This window comes from Petromyzon marinus, chromosome 69, assembly GCF_048934315.1.
Source record: "Petromyzon marinus isolate PM22_M1 ecotype Great Lakes invasive population chromosome 69, UKy_Petmar_22M1.pri1.0, whole genome shotgun sequence".
Lineage (NCBI taxonomy): Eukaryota > Metazoa > Chordata > Hyperoartia > Petromyzontiformes > Petromyzontidae > Petromyzon > Petromyzon marinus.
Genome location: NC_133735.1, coordinates 4,336,157 through 4,355,389, shown reverse-complemented (window position 1 = coordinate 4,355,389; position 19,233 = coordinate 4,336,157). Strand labels below are relative to the sequence as shown.

Genomic DNA, 19,233 nt, shown 5'->3' with positions numbered 1-19,233 from the left:
TGTGGTGGTGGTGGCGGTGGTGGTGTCTGTGGTGGTGTCTGTGGTGGTGGTGTCTGTGGTGGTGGTGTCTGTGGTGGTGGTGGTGTCTGGTGGTGGCAGTGTCTGTGGTGGTGTCTGTGGTGGTGGTGGTGTCTGTGGTGGTGGTGTCTGTGGTGGTGGTGGTGTCTGTGGTGGTGTCTGTGGTGGTGGTGGTGTCTGTGGTGGTGGTGTCTGTGGTGGTGGTGGTGGCAGTGTCTGTGGTGGTGTCTGTGGTGGTGTCTGTGGTGGTGGTGTCTGTGGTGGTGGTGGTGGTGTCTGTGGTGGTGGTGTCTGTGGTGGTGGTGGTGGTGTCTGTGGTGGTGTCTGTGGTGGTGTCTGTGGTGGTGGTGTCTGTGGTGGTGTCTGTGGTGGTGTCTGTGGTGGTGGTGGCTGTGGTGGTGGTGGCGGTGTCTGTGGTGGCGGTGTCTGTGGTGGTAGTGGTGTCTGTGGTGGTGGTGTCTGTGGTGGTGGTGTCTGTGGTGGTGGTGGCGGTGTCTGTGGTGGTGGTGGCGGTGTCTGTGGTGGTGGTGGCGGTGTCTGTGGTGGTGGTGGCGGTGTCTGTGGTGGTGGTGGCAGTGTCTGTGGTGGTGTCTGTGGTGGTGTCTGGTGGTGGCTGTGGTAGCGGTAGTGGGATGAGGAGTGGTAACTGGCTGTGGTGGTGGCTGTTGCAGTGGGATGAGGAGTGGTAACTGGCTGTAGTGGTGGTGGTGGTAGCGGTAGTGGGATGAGGAGTGGTAACTGGCTGTGGTAGTGGCTGTGGTAGTAGTTGTAGCGGTAGTGGGATGAGGAGTGGTAATCTCGACACCAATGCTACATCCACTCATCGAGCTCTGTTTAACCGACTCCAAATCTCGCGTCGTTAAAACCGCGGTGCACAATTAGTGACTTAGTCCGGTGCTGTAACCAGCCTGCCCCGATAACCGCCGCTCGCCCCAGCCTGCCCCGATAACCGCCGCTCGCCCCAGCCTGCCCCGATAACCGCCGCTCGCCCCACCCTGCCCCGATAACCGCCGAGTGCATTGGTCACCTCCACGGTGAGGCTAGGCTCTAAAGAAAGCTGTCTCTCTGGTGTGTACAGATCCGTTTCAAAGACGATGCGTCATCACACACCACCAGGGCATGATTTTTATTTGTCTGTGAATAGTATTGGGCGGGGGGGGGTGGGTGATGGAACTTTTGTCTGTGTGCGTGTCAAGGCTTCCGCTCCGTGCCCCTGAAGAGCAGCTACAGCGAGGACCTTGAGCTGGCTTCCCTCCTCGTTCACATCTCCATCACCAACGTGAAGGTTGGGCCGCTCGACCGGCACTCAGCCGCCCATTCACCGTCGCTTGCCGTCGGCACAGAGACAGAATGCCCCGTGCAGCCTCTGGCAGGGCTGTAGGGGGCAAGTGCTGTTAGTGGCGAGACCCCAAAGGATCCCACGGAGAACCATAGACTCATCACACAGCAGAGACACACAGAGACCCATAGAGACCCATAGACTCACACAGAGACCTACGGACTCACACAGAGACCCACAGACTCACACAGACCCACTCTCATAGAGACCCACAGACTCACACAGAGACACACAGAGACCCATAGACTCACACAGAGATCCACAGACTCACACAAAGACCCACAGACTCACACAGAGACCCATAGACTCACACAGATCCACTCTCACAGAGACCCACAGACTCACACTGAGACCCACAGACTCACACAGACCCAGTCTCACAGAGACCCACAGACTCACACAGAGACCTACAGACTCAAACAGACCCACTCTCACAGAGACCCACAGACTCACACAGAGACCTACAGACTCAAACAGAGACCCGTAGACTCACACAGAGACCTACAGACTCACACAGAGACCCGTAGACTCACACAGAGACCCACAGACTCACACAGAGACCTACAGACTCAAACAGAGACCCGAAGACTCACACAGAGACCTACAGACTCAAACAGAGACCTACAGACTCACACAGACCCACTCTCACACAGACACACTCTCACAGAGACCCACACAGACACACTCTCACAGAGACCCATAGACTCACACGGAGACCCACAGACTCACACAGACCCACTCATACAGAGACCCACAGACTACTCACACAGAGACCCATAGACTCACACAGGGACCCACAGACTCACACAGACACCCACAGACTCACACAGAGACCCACAGACTCTACACAGAGACCCACAGATTCACACAGAGACCCATAGACTACTCACACAGACACCCATAGACTACTCACACAGACACCCACAGACTACTCACGCAGAGACCCATAGACTATTTACACAGATACCCATAGACTACTCACACAGACACCCACAGACTACTCACGCAGAGACCCACAGACTACTCACACAGAGACCCATAGACTACTCGCACAGACCCATAGACTACTCGCACAGACCCATAGACTACTCACACAGAGACCCGTAGACTACTCACACAGAGACCCATAGACTACTCACACAGAAACCCATAGACTACTCACACAGAGACCCGTAGACTACTCACACAGAGACCCGTAGACTACTCACACAGAGACCCATAGACTACTCACACAGAGACCCGTAGACTCATCACACAGAGACCCATAGACTACTCACACAGAGACCCATAGACTACTCACACAGAGACCCGTAGACTACTCACACAGAGACCCATAGACTCACTCACACAGAGACCCATAGACTCACACAGAGACTCACAGACTACTCACACAGAGACCCATAGACTCACCACACAGAGACCCATAGACTCACCACACAGAGACCCATAGACTACTCACACAGACACCCATTAGCCTCACGCGCAAGCCTACAGAATCACGGGGTAGATGCCGAACGTCACTCGCTCACCCACCCTCGCCCACCCACCCTCGCCCACCCACCCTCGCCCACCCACTCTCGCCCACACCCACTCTCGCCCACCCACCCTCGCCCACCCACTCTCGCCCACACCCACTCTCGCTCACCCACACTCGCTCACCCACTCTCGCCCACACCCACTCTCGCCCACCCACCCTCGCCCACCCACTCTCGCCCACACCCACTCTCGCTCACCCACACTCGCTCACCCACTCTCGCCCACACCCACTCTCGCTCACCCACACTCGCCCACCCACACTCGCCCACCCACCCTCGCCCTCACCCACTCTCGCTCACCCACCCTCACCCACCCTCGCTCACCCACCCTCGCCCTCACCCACTCTCGCTCACCCACACTCGCTCACCCACTCTCGCTCACCCACCCTCGCTCACCCACCCTCGCCCTCACCCACTCTCGCCCTCACCCACTCTCGCCCACCCACCCTCGCTCACCCACTCGCCCTCACCCACTCTCGCTCACCCACCCTCGCCCCCACCCACCCTCGCTCACCCACACTCGCTCACCCACTCTCGCTCACACCCACACTCGCCCTCACCCACTCTCGCCCTCACCCACACTCGCCCTCACCCACCCTCGCCCTCACCCACCCTCGCCCTCACCCACCCTCGCTCACTCTGCCTCGCGGCTGCTGCCCCTGCCGCAGGAGGCGGACGACGAGGAGATGTACTCGTCCATCCAGCAGCTGCGTGGCCGCACGACGGAGCTGCAGAGCCAGGTGATCCTGTACGAGAGCCGGCGCGGGGACGCGGCCAGCGCCACGCGCTACGAGCAGCGCCTGCACGAGCTCCAGGATGCGCAGGAGCAGCTCATGGAGCTCACGGCGACGCGCTCGGAGCGGTGGGGCGCGCTCGGGCACACGCGGGCACACGCACGCACACACACGCACGCACACACACGTACACACGCGTACACACGTACACACACGTACACACGCGTACACACGCATTCTCACACACACTCATTCACATGCTCGCCGACATGCTCGCCGACATGCTCACCGACATGCTCAGCCACACTCTCACTCACTAACCCACTCACCCACACTCTCACCCACTCACTCGCTCACTCGCCCACACTCTCACCCACTCACTCACTCACTCGCCCACACTCTCACCCACTCACTCACTCACTCGCCCACACTCTCACACACTCACTCACTCACTCGCCCACACTCTCACCCACTCACTCACTCACTCGCCCACACTCGCTCACTCACACTCACTCACCCACACTCGCTCACTCACTCACTCACCCACCCACCCACTCTCACTCACCCACACAACCTCACCCGCACCCACTCACCCACACGCTCACTCACCCCACCCACACTCTCACGCACAGTCTCACTCACCCACACAACCTCACCTGCACCCACTCACCCACACACTCACCCACACGCTCACACACTCACTCACTCACTCACCCACACGCTCACTCACCCACTCTCAACCACCCACTCTCACCCACCCACCCACTCTCACTCACCCACGCAACCTCACCCGCACCCACTCACCCAATCACCCACACGCTCACTCAACCACACAACCTCACCCACAGTCTCACCCACCCACACTCTCACTCACAGTCTCACCCCCACACTCACAGTCCCACTCACCCACCCACTCTCACTCACCCACACAACCTCACCCGCACCCACACTCTCACCCACTCACTCACCCACACTCTCACCCACCCACAGTCTCACTCAGAGTCTTACCCCACACTCTCAACTCACGCACCCACAGTCTCACCCACCCACTCACGCACACAACCTCACCCGCACCCACTCACCCACACTCTCACCCACCCATTCACTCAACCACACACCCGCACCCTCACTCACCCACACTCTCACTCACCCACACTCTCACCCTCACTCACCGACACTCTCACCCTCACCCACCCACACTCTCACCCACAGTCTCACCCACCCACAGTCTCACCCACCCACAGTCTCACCCACCCACAGTCTCACCCACAGTCTCACCCACCCAGTCTCACCCACTCACCCACCCTCTCACCCACCCACACTCTTACCCACCCACACTCTCACTCACCCACTCCCTCACCCACTCCCTCACACGCACCCACTCACCCACACACACACACCTTCATCCAATCACTCACACCCACTCTCATTCACCCTCACACACCCACCCAATCACCCAGACACCCTCTCACGCACACACACACTCTCATCCAGTCACACACTCACCCACACTTTCACGCACACACTCACCGACATGCTCACTCACCCACACTCTCTCACTTACCCACCCACTCACCCACCCACACCTTCACTCACATGCATACTCACGCTCACACACTCACCAGCACACTCACCAGCACACTCACCAGCACACTCACCAGCACACTCACCAGCACACTCACCAGCACACTCACCAGCACACTCACCCGCACACCCACCCGCACACTCACCAATACACTCACTCACACACACACACTCCCTCACTCGCACCCACACACACTCTCATCCAATCATTCACTCACCCACACTCTCACGCACACACTCACACACACTCACCGACATGCTCACTCACCCACACTCTCTCACTTACCCACCCACCCACTCACCCACCCACACCTTCACTCACCCGCACACTCACCAGCACACTCACCAGCACACTCACCCACAGTCTCACCCACCCACAGTCTCACCCACCCACAGTCTCACCCACCCACACTCACTCACTCACACTCGCTCACTCACCCACACTCACTCACTCACTCACACACTCGCTCACTCACTCACCCACACTCGCTTACTCACCCACCCTCGCTCACTCTCACCCACTCACACTCTCACCCACCCACACTCTCACCCACCCACACGCTCGCCCACTCCCTCACCCACTCCCTCACCCACTCCCTCACCCACTCCCTCACCCACTCCCTCACCCACTCCCTCACCCACTCCCTCACCCACTCCCTCACCCACTCCCTCACACGCACCCACTCACCCACACACACACACCTTCATACAATCACTCACACCCACTCTCATTCACCCTCACACACCCACCCAATCACCCAGACACCCTCTCCCACACTCTCACGCACACACTCACCGACATGCTCACTCACCCACACTCTCTCACTTACCCACCCACCCACACCTTCACTCACACGCATACTCACCAGCACACTCACCAGCACACTCACCAGCACACTCACCCGCCCACTCACCAGCACACTCACCCACACTCACTCTCACCCACTCCCTCACCCGAACCCACACACACTCTCATCCAATCACTCACTCACCCTCACTCTCACGCACACACTCACCCACACACTCTCACTTACCCACACACTCTCACTTACCCACCCACCCACTCACCACCCACACCTTCACTCACACGCACACTCACGCTCACACACTCACCAGCGCACTCACCAGCACACTCACCCACAGTCTCACCCACAGTCTCACCCACCCACAGTCTCACTCACCCACACTCGCTCACTCACTCACCCACACTCGCTCACTCACTCACCCACACTCGCTCACTCACTCACCCACACTCGCTCACTCACTCACCCACACTCGCTCACTCGCTCACTCACTCACCCACACTCGCTCACTCACTCACCCACACTCGCTCACTCACTCACCCACACTCCCTCACCCACCCACTCACCCACCCACACCTTCACTCACACGCATACTCACACACAGTCTCACTCACCCACAGTCTCACCCACCCACAGTCTCACCCACAGTCTCACCCACCCACACTCGCTCACTCACTCACACATTCGCTCACACTCGCTCACTCACCCACCCTCGCTCACTCTCACCCACCCTCGCTCACTCTCACCCACCCTCGCTCACCTTCACCCACCCACACTCTCACTCACCCACTCCCTCACCCACTCCCTCACATGCACCCACTCACCCACACACACACACCTTCATACAATCACTCACACCCACTCTCATTCACCCTCACACACTCTCACGCACACACTCACCCACACTCTCTCACTCACCCACCCACCCACACCTTCACTCACACGCATACTCACGCTCACACACTCACCCGCACACTCACCAGCACACTCACCCACAGTCTCACCAGCACACTCACCAACACACTCACCAACACACTCACCAACACACTTACCAGCACACTCACCAGCACACTCACCAGCACACTCACCAACACACTCACCAGCACACTCACCCGCACACTCACCCGCACACTCACCAGCACACTCACCAGCACACTCACCAGCACACTCACCAGCACACTCACCAGCACACTCACCAACACACTCACCCGCACACTCACCAGCACACTCACCAGCACACTCACCAGCACACTCACCAGCACACTCACCAACACACTCACCAGCACACTCACCAACACACTCACCAGCACACTCACCCGCACACTCACCAGCACACTCACCAACACACTCACCAGCACACTCACCCGCACACTCACCCGCACACTCACCCGCACACTCACCCGCACACTCACCAACACACTCACCAACACACTCACCAACACACTCACCCTCACACTCACCAGCACACTCACCAGCACACTCACCAGCACACTCACCAGCACACTCACCAACACACTCACCAGCACACTCACCCGCACACTCACCAACACACTCACCAACACACTCACCAACACACTCACCAGCACACTCACCCACAGTCTCACCAGCACACTCACCAACACACTCACCAGCACACTCACCCGCACACTCACCCGCACACTCACCAGCACACTCACCCGCACACTCACCCGCACACTCACCCGCACACTCACCAGCACACTCACCAGCACACTCACCAGCACACTCACCAGCACACTCACCCGCACACTCACCAGCACACTCACCAGCACACTCACCAACACACTCACCAGCACACTCACCAACACACTCACCCGCACACTCACCAACACACTCACCCACACACTCACCAGCACACTCACCAGCACACTCACCAACACACTCACCAACACACTCACCAACACACTCACCAACACACTCACCAACACACTCACCAGCACACTCACCAGCACACTCACCCGCACACTCCCCGCACACTCACCAACACACTCACCAGCACACTCACCAGCACACTCACCAGCACACTCACCAGCACACTCACCAGCACACTCACCAGCACACTCACCAGCACACTCACCAGCACACTCACCAGCACACTCACCCGCACACTCACCAGCACACTCACCAGCACACTCACCAGCACACTCACCAGCACACTCACCAACACACTCACCAGCACACTCACCAGCACACTCACCAGCACACTCACCAGCACACTCACCAGCACACTCACCAACACACTCACCAGCACACTCACCCGCACACTCACCCGCACACTCACACTCACCCTCACACTCACCCTCACACTACCAACACACTCACCAACACACTCACCAACACACTCACCAACACACTCACCAACACACTCACCAGCACACTCACCAGCACACTCACCAGCACACTCACCCTCACACTCACCCGCACACTCACCCTCACACTACCAACACACTCACCAACACACTCACCAACACACTCACCAACACACTCACCAGCACACTCACCAGCACACTCACCAACACACTCACCAGCACACTCACCAGCACACTCACCAACACACTCACCAGCACACTCACCAACACACTCACCCGCACACTCACCAGCACACTCACCCGCACACTCACCCGCACACTCACCAGCACACTCACCAGCACACTCACCAGCACACTCACCCGCACACTCACCAACACACTCACCAGCACACTCACCAACACACTCACCCGCACACTCACCCGCACACTCACCAACACACTCAGCAGCACACTCACCAGCACACTCACCAACACACTCACCAACACACTCACCCGCACACTCACCAACACACTCACCCGCACACTCACCAACACACTCACGCTCACACACTCACCAGCACACTCACCAACACACTCACCAACACACTCACCAACACACTCACCAACACACTCACCAACACACTCACCAGCACACTCACCAACACACTCACGCTCACACACTCACCAGCACACTCACCAACACACTCACCCGCACACTCACCAACACACTCACCAACACACTCACCAACACACTCACCAACACACTCACCAGCACACTCACCAGCACACTCACCAGCACACTCACCCGCACACTCACCCGCACACTCACCAACACACTCACCAACACACTCACCAACACACTCACCAGCACACTCACCAGCACACTCACCAGCACACTCACCAACACACTCACTCACCAACACACTCACCAACACACTCACCCGCACACTCACCCGCACACTCACCCGCACACTCACCAACACACTCACCCGCACACTCACCAACACACTCACCAACACACTCACGCTCACACACTCACCAACACACTCACCAGCACACTCACCCGCACACTCACCCGCACACTCACCCGCACACTCACCAGCACACTCACCAACACACTCACCAACACACTCACTCACCAACACACTCACCAACACACTCACCAACACACTCACCCGCACACTCACCCGCACACTCACCAACACACTCACCCGCACACTCACCAACACACTCACGCTCACACACTCACCAACACACTCACCAGCACACTCACCCGCACACTCACCCGCACACTCACCAGCACACTCACCAACACACTCACCCGCACACTCACCCGCACACTCACCAACACACTCACCAACACACTCACCAGCACACTCACCCGCACACTCACCAACACACTCACCCGCACACTCACCCGCACACTCACCCGCACACTCACCCGCACACTCACCAACACACTCACCAACACACTCACCAGCACACTCACCAACACACTCACCAGCACACTCACCAGCACACTCACCAGCACACTCACCAGCACACTCACCAGCACACTCACCAACACACTCACCAACACACTCACCAGCACACTCACCAGCACACTCACCAGCACACTCACCAGCACACTCACCAACACACTCACCAGCACACTCACCCGCACACTCACCAACACACTCACCCGCACACTCACCCGCACACTCACCCGCACACTCACCAACACACTCACCAACACACTCACCAGCACACTCACCAGCACACTCACCAGCACACTCACCAGCACACTCACCAGCACACTCACCAGCACACTCACCAGCACACTCACCAACACACTCACCAACACACTCACCAGCACACTCACCCGCACACTCACCCGCACACTCACCAACACACTCACCAGCACACTCACCAACACACCAACACACTCACCAGCACACTCACCAGCACACTCACCCGCACACTCACCCGCACACTCACACTCACCCTCACCCTCACACTACCAACACACTACCAACACACTCACCAACACACTCACCAACACACTCACCAGCACACTCACCAGCACACTCACCAGCACACTCACCCTCACACTCACCCTCACACTACCAACACACTCACCAACACACTCACCAACACACTCACCAGCACACTCACCAACACACTCACCAGCACACTCACCAGCACACTCACCAACACACTCACCAGCACACTCACCAACACACTCACCCGCACACTCACCAGCACACTCACCAACACACTCACCCGCACACTCACCAGCACACTCACCAGCACACTCACCAGCACACTCACCAACACACTCACCCGCACACTCACCCGCACACTCACCCGCACACTCACCAACACACTCACCAACACACTCAGCAGCACACTCACCAGCACACTCACCAACACACTCATCCGCACACTCACCAACACACTCACCCGCACACTCACCAACACACTCACGCTCACACACTCACCAGCACACTCACCAACACACTCACCCGCACACTCACCAACACACTCACCAACACACTCACCAACACACTCACCCTCACTCACCAGCACACTCACCAACACACTCACCAGCACACTCACCAACACACTCACCAGCACACTCACCAACACACTCACCCGCACACTCACCAGCACACCAACACACTCACCCGCACACTCACCAACACACTCACCAACACACTCACCCGCACACTCACCAGCACACTCACCCACACACTCACCAACACACTCACGCTCACACACTCACCAGCACACTCACCAACACACTCACCCGCACACTCACCCGCACACTCACCCGCACACTCACCAACACACTCACCAACACACTCACCAACACACTCACCAACACACTCACCAACACACTCACCCGCCCTCACCAGCACACTCACCCGCACACTCACCAACACACTCACGCTCACACACTCACCAGCACACTCACCAACACACTCACCCGCACACTCACCCGCACACTCACCCGCACACTCACCAACACACTCACCAACACACTCACCAACACACTCACCAACACACTCACCCGCACACTCACCAACACACTCACCAACACACTCACCCGCCCTCACCAGCACACTCACCCGCACACTCACCAACACACTCACGCTCACACACTCACCAGCACACTCACCAACACACTCACCCGCACACTCACCAACACACTCACCAACACACTCACCAACACACTCACCAACACACTCACCAACACACTCACCAACACACTCACCAGCACACTCACCAGCACACTCACCCGCACACTCACCCGCACACTCACCCGCACACTCACCAGCACACTCACCAGCACACTCACCAGCACACTCACCAGCACACTCACCAGCACACTCACCCGCACACTCACCAACACACTCACCAACACACTCACCAGCACACTCACCAGCACACTCACCAACACACTCACCCGCACACTCACCAACACACTCACCCGCACACTCACCAACACACTCACCAGCACACTCACCAGCACACTCACCAGCACACTCACCAACACACTCACCAACACACTCACTCACCAACACACTCACCAACACACTCACCCGCACACTCACCCGCACACTCACCCGCACACTCACCAACACACTCACCCGCACACTCACCAACACACTCACGCTCACACACTCACCAGCACACTCACCAGCACACTCACCCGCACACTCACCCGCACACTCACCCGCACACTCACCCGCACACTCACCAGCACACTCACCAACACACTCACCCGCACACTCACCCGCACACTCACCAACACACTCACCAGCACACTCACCAACACACTCACCAGCACACTCACCCGCACACTCACCCGCACACTCACCCGCACACTCACCCGCACACTCACCCGCACACTCACCAACACACTCACCAACACACTCACCAGCACACTCACCAACACACTCACCAGCACACTCACCAGCACACTCACCAGCACACTCACCAGCACACTCACCAACACACTCACCAACACACTCACCAGCACACTCACCAGCACACTCACCAGCACACTCACCAACACACTCACCAACACACTCACCAACACACTCACCAGCACACTCACCAGCACACTCACCAGCACACTCACCAACACACTCACCCGCACACTCACCAACACACTCACCAACACACTCACCAGCACACTCACCAGCACACTCACCAACACACTCACCCGCACACTCACCAACACACTCACCCGCACACTCACCAACACACTCACCAGCACACTCACCAGCACACTCACCAGCACACTCACCAACACACTCACCAACACACTCACTCACCAACACACTCACCAACACACTCACCCGCACACTCACCCGCACACTCACCCGCACACTCACCAACACACTCACCCGCACACTCACCAACACACTCACGCTCACACACTCACCCGCACACTCACCCGCACACTCACCCGCACACTCACCAACACACTCACCAACACACTCACCAGCACACTCACCAACACACTCACCAACACACTCACCAGCACACTCACCAACACACTCACCAGCACACTCACCAGCACACTCACCCGCACACTCACCCGCACACTCACCCGCACACTCACCCGCACACTCACCCGCACACTCACCCGCACACTCACCAACACACTCACCAACACACTCACCAGCACACTCACCAACACACTCACCAGCACACTCACCAGCACACTCACCAGCACACTCACCAACACACTCACCAACACACTCACCAGCACACTCACCAGCACACTCACCAGCACACTCACCAGCACACTCACCAACACACTCACCAACACACTCACCAACACACTCACCAGCACACTCACCAGCACACTCACCAGCACACTCACCAGCACACTCACCCGCACACTCACCACACTCACCAACACACTCAGCAGCACACTCACCAGCACACTCACCAGCACACTCACCAGCACACTCACCAGCACACTCACCAACACACTCACCAACACACTCACTCACCAACACACTCACCAACACACTCACCCGCACACTCACCCGCACACTCACCCGCACACTCACCAACACACTCACGCTCACACACTCACGCTCACACACTCACCAGCACACTCACCCGCACACTCACCAACACACTCACCAACACACTCACCAACACACTCACCAACACTCACCAGCACACTCACCAGCACACTCACCAACACACTCACCAGCACACTCACCAACACACTCACCCGCACACTCACCAGCACACTCACCCGCACACTCACCAGCACACTCACCAACACACTCACCAGCACACTCACCAGCACACTCACCAGCACACTCACCAACACACTCACCAACACACTCACCAGCACACTCACCAGCACACTCACCAGCACACTCACCAGCACACTCACCAGCACACTCACCAACACACTCACCAACACACTCACCAGCACACTCACCAGCACACTCACCCGCACACTCACCCGCACACTCACCAGCACACTCACCAGCACACTCACCCGCACACTCACCAGCACACTCACCAGCACACTCACCAACACACTCACCAGCACACTCACCAGCACACTCACCCGCACACTCACCAACACACTCACCAACACACTCACCAGCACACTCACGCGCACACTCACCAACACACTCAGCAGCACTCACCAACACACTCACCAGCACACTCACCAGCACACTCACCAACACACTCACCAGCACACTCATCAACACACTCACCCGCACACTCACCAGCACACTCACCAGCACACTCACCAGCACACTCACCAGCACACTCACCAGCACACTCACCAGCACACTCACCAGCACACTCACCCGCACACTCACCAGCACACTCACCCGCACACTCACCAACACACTCAGCAGCACTCACCAACACACTCACCAACACACTCACCAGCACACTCACCAACACACTCACCAACACACTCACCAGCACACTCACCAACACACTCACCAACACACTCACCAGCACACTCACCAGCACACTCACCAACACACTCACCAACACACTCACCAACACACTCACCAGCACACTCACCAACACACTCACCAACACACTCACCAACACACTCACCAACACACTCACCCTCACCGTTGTCTTTGCGTGTGGGACAGGTTGCGGGAGAGGGAGCAGGCTCGCAAGCACCAGCAGAGAGGCCCCTCCAAGTACTGACGGCCCGTGCCAGTACTCCCCCTGGACTGCCACCTCCTCACCCACCACCTCCTCCTCACCCACCACCTCCTCCTCACCCACCGCCTCCTCCCCAACTCCCGAGTCCTCACCTGAGAGCCAGCGTCACACCGCGCGATGATGATGGTGATGGAGGTCTTGATGATGATGGTGACGATGATGATGACGATGATGATGACGGTGGTGGTGACGGTGGTGGTGACGGTGGTGATGATGACGGCGGTGATGATGATGATGACGGTGGTGATGATGGTGATGATGATGAAGGTGATGATGATGACGGTGGTGATGTTGGTTCGGCTGTGGTTGGTGGATTGTAGACCAGGGCTAGGTTGTGTTCAGGGTTTAAACCTGTGGAGAGGTTGTTGCGGAGAGAGGGTTTAAGGGGTGGCGGTGGTTGTGGCCCCGGTTTTAAATGTTTTGAGTCTGTCCACCGCGTTTTTAAATATATCGAGACATTTTTATTCCGCTAATTATTATAATTATTATTACCCTCGCCCTCGTATTGGTTGTTGTTGTTGTTGTCCTCCTCGTTGTTGTTGTTGTTTAACGTGAAGGGGAAAATGTGTCGTCTTGATTCTCTCGGACATCACGAAGCGAGAGAGACTGAGTCTGACTCGTGGTCATTTTTGTGTTACATTTGCGTATATTTACCGTGCATTTCACACTGCACACAGTACACACACACACACACTGTGCATTACACACATCACACGCACGTATATATACCACATTACACACACACACATAGTACACACATAAATATACAACACATCACACACATATATACAGTACACATTACACACATCACAGGTACATATACTACACGTTAATATATACTGCACACACATATACTACACATCACAAACAAATGTAATACACATGTACACTACACATATACACCACAAACACATTACACATCACACATACTACACATCACACACAGAAATAAACGACTACCGCCATTCACCACGATGTAGCGGTGACGTTACCACGACGCTTGTGCCAGGCTATGTGCACGTTGAGGCCAAGTGAAGTGTCGAACGCCCGCTGGCAGGAGGTCACGGGGCAGACCCAAGTACCACGGGTCGACTGACTGAGACGAGTGGCTGATGGCACCACCTGTGCCCCCTACTGTGCCAACCTGCTGTGCTTTAGCCACCCGGCGCTGTTGTGAGCGTCGCTCCTCCGCCCTCCGTTGTTGTTGGAGGGCGACTGCCTCCAACTGCCCAGTAGCGTCCTTCACGAGCCTCCTCCACTGAGGCCGATCTTGACACCGCTGGTACCGGTCATCGGCAAGTCCACTCAGCTCCACGTCCTCCCGTACCACATCACTCCATCTCTTCTCTAGCCCGTGCCACGCCCGTTTAGCCCCCTCGATCCGGCCGAACAAAAACTGTTTCGGCATGCGGTGGCTGGGTATGCGGGCGACATGACCCAGCCAACACAGCCTTGCCTGCTGTCCAGATCTTTAAAGGATTTGTGAGCTCCTCACACAATCCAGCCTGGTTAAACCCAGGATGGATCATAGGCAGGCCAGCCTAAATGTTTCTCACCGATGAAGATGTTCCGTTAGGGGGGTCCACGTTTCGCAAGCATAGAGAAGTGGGGGAATGACCGTGGCCGAGAAGACCCGAAGCTTCGTGCGGAGCGACAGACCAGGTAGCTTCCACACAGCGTTACGCAGCCGACGAAAAGAATGCCGCTTGACTAATTCGGAGTGAGACCTCTGCTGTTAAACTGGAGCCAGTCATAAGCACACTGCCCAGGTATGGGAAACTCTCCACTCTCTCCACAACTGCCCCATCACCGATTGGGAGTTGTGGTACACTACACATTACACACACACACACATACACACTACACATTACACACACACATACACGCTACACATTACACATACACAACACACACATATATACACTACACATTACACATATACACTACACATTACACACACACTACACATTACACACACTACACATTACACATATACACTACACATTACACACACACTACACATTACACACACTACACATTACACACACACTACACATTACACACACACTACACATTACACACACACAAACATTACACACACACAAACATATACACTACACATTACACACATACATATATACACTACACATTACACACACACATATATACACTACACATTACACACACATACACTACACATTACACACCCACATATACACACTACACATTACACACACTACACATTACACACACACTACACATTACACACACTACACATTACACACATACACACTACACACATAAAACAAACATTACACACACATATATACACATTACACACACATACACATTACACACACATACACATTACACACTACACATTACACACTACACCAGGGGTCGGGAACCTATGGCTCGCGAGCCAGATGTGGCTCTTTTGATGATTGCATATGGCTCGCAGATAAAACAAAATATTCTCACTTGTTTTAATCCATCCATCGATTTTTCACTGCGCATGTCCTGTTCAGGGCTGCAGGAGCAATTGTCCATTATTTTAATTGGATGATACTGGCCTACGTTTGCCGTTGCTGGGTAAAACAGGTAAACACCCCCTTTTGAATCAGTCTGAGACTGCGTCTGCTCGGTCATTAGCTCAAAGCTAACCCTTCGACGAAGAAGATGGCGAAAAGAAAAAAAGACGACGAGTATCGTACATTTCAGGACGAATGGACCGAAGAATTCGCCTTTGTGGAGAGAGCGGGTTCTGCGGTGTGTCTAATTTGCAATGACAAAATTACATCGTTGAAACGGTCGAATGTAAAGCGGCACTTCGACACGCGCCACGCTACCTTTGCATCAAAATACCCTGCGGGAGACAGCAGAAAGAAAGCGTGTCAAGAGCTTCTGAGCAGGGTGCAAGCTTGCCAGCAGCAACTCCGCATATGGACCCGGCAAGGTGACTATAATTCGGCTAGCTTTGCTGGTTCTTTAGCAATAGTGAGGAACGGAAAACCATTCACAGATGGCGAGTATGCTAAAACGTTCATGCTGGATGTAGCCAATGAACTTTTTGATGATCTTCCGAACAAAGACAAGATAATCAAACGGATACAAGACATGCCTCTGTCGGCAAGAACTGTTCATGATCGTACCATCGTGATGGCAAACAAAGTGGAGGAAACGCAAGTGAAGGACATAAATGCAGCGCCGTTCTTTTCTCTGGCTTTGGATGAGTCAACAGACGTGAGCCATTTGTCGCAGTTCAGCGTGATTGCAAGATATGCTGTTGGTGACACACTGCGCGAAGAAAGTCTTGCTGTTCTGCCATTAAAAGGGTCCACAAGAGGTGAGGATTTATTCAAGTCTTTCATGGAGTTTGCTCAAGAAAAAAGTCTACCTATGGATAAACTTCTCTCAGTGTGTACTGATGGTGCTCCGTGTATGGTGGGGAAAAACAAAGGATTTGTGGCGCTTCTCCGTGAACATGAAAATAGACCCATCCTAAGTTTCCATTGCATTATACACCAGGAGGCACTTTGTGCTCAGATGTGTGACAGGCAGTTTGGCGAAGTGATGTCGCTGGTCATTCGTGTGATCAACTTTATTGTTGCCCGAGCCTTAAATGATCGCCAGTTTAAAACACTGCTGGATGAAGTTGTAAATAACTATCCTGGTCTGCTTTTGCACAGCAATGTGCGTTGGTTGTCAAGAGGGAAGGTGCTTAGCCGTTTTGCGGCTTGCCTGAACGAAATCCGGACTTTCCTTGAAATGAAAGGCGTCGGGCATCCTGAGCTAGCCGACACCGAGTGGCTCCTCAAGTTTTACTATCTCGTAGATCTGACTGAACATCTGAACCAGCTCAACGTGAAAATGCAAGGCATTGGAAATACAGTGTTATCCCTTCAACAAGCTGTATTTGCTTTTGAAAACAAGCTGGAGCTTTTCATCACGGATCTTGAAACAGGTCGTTTACTACATTTTGAAAAACTGAGCCAATTTAAAGATGCATGCACAGCAAGTGAGCCCATTCAAAACCTTGATCTCCACCAGCTAGCTGGCTGCACATCCAGTCTCCTACAGTCCTTCAAAGCACGCTTTGGAGAATTTCGTGAGCACACGTCTTTTTAAGTTCATCACCCATCCAAACGAGTGTTCACTGAACACAGCCGACCTGAATTACATCCCTGGTGTCTCCGTCAGAGATTTTGAAGCAGAAGTGGCTGACCTGAAGGCCTCAGACATGTGGGTGAATAAGTTCAAGTCACTGAATGAAGATTTGGAAAGAATCACACGACAGAAAGCGGAGTTGGCGAGCAAGCACATGTGGGCAGAAATGAAAAAACTCCAACCCGAAGACCAGCTGATTCTCAAAACTTGGAACGCGCTTCCTGTCACATACCACACACTGCAGCGTGTGAGTATTGCTGTATTGACCATGTTTGGATCTACGTATGCATGTGAGCAGTCATTCTCACATCTTAAAAACATCAAGTCCAACCTACGATCACGTTTAACGGATGAAAGCCTCAACGCTTGCATGAAGCTTAACCTCACCAAGTACCAACCCGACTACAAAGACATCAGCAAATCCATGCAGCACCAGAAGTCGCATTAATGGTGAGTGTTATAACAACATTATTTAAAAGAATAAATTCAGAGGCTTATTATACTGACATTTAGTTGAATTCACTTTTAAAA

The 19,233-nt window shown here is 55.2% G+C and overlaps 1 protein-coding gene across 3 annotated transcripts in view; it reads left to right on the top strand.

The window, feature by feature from the left end:
- Positions 1-15,145, top strand: part of LOC116957023 (1-phosphatidylinositol 4,5-bisphosphate phosphodiesterase gamma-1-like) — a 122,226-nt gene extending 107,081 nt beyond the window's left edge. For all 3 annotated transcript variants that reach the window (XM_076055134.1, XM_076055132.1, XM_076055133.1), the window contains 3 exons: positions 1,215-1,303; positions 3,561-3,754; positions 14,460-15,145. In XM_076055134.1, coding sequence (XP_075911249.1) covers positions 1,215-1,303; positions 3,561-3,754; positions 14,460-14,517 — 341 coding nt within the window. In that variant the 3' untranslated portion in view covers positions 14,518-15,145. The remainder of the gene's footprint in view (positions 1-1,214; positions 1,304-3,560; positions 3,755-14,459) is intronic.
- The last annotated feature ends 4,088 nt before the right edge of the window (positions 15,146-19,233 follow it).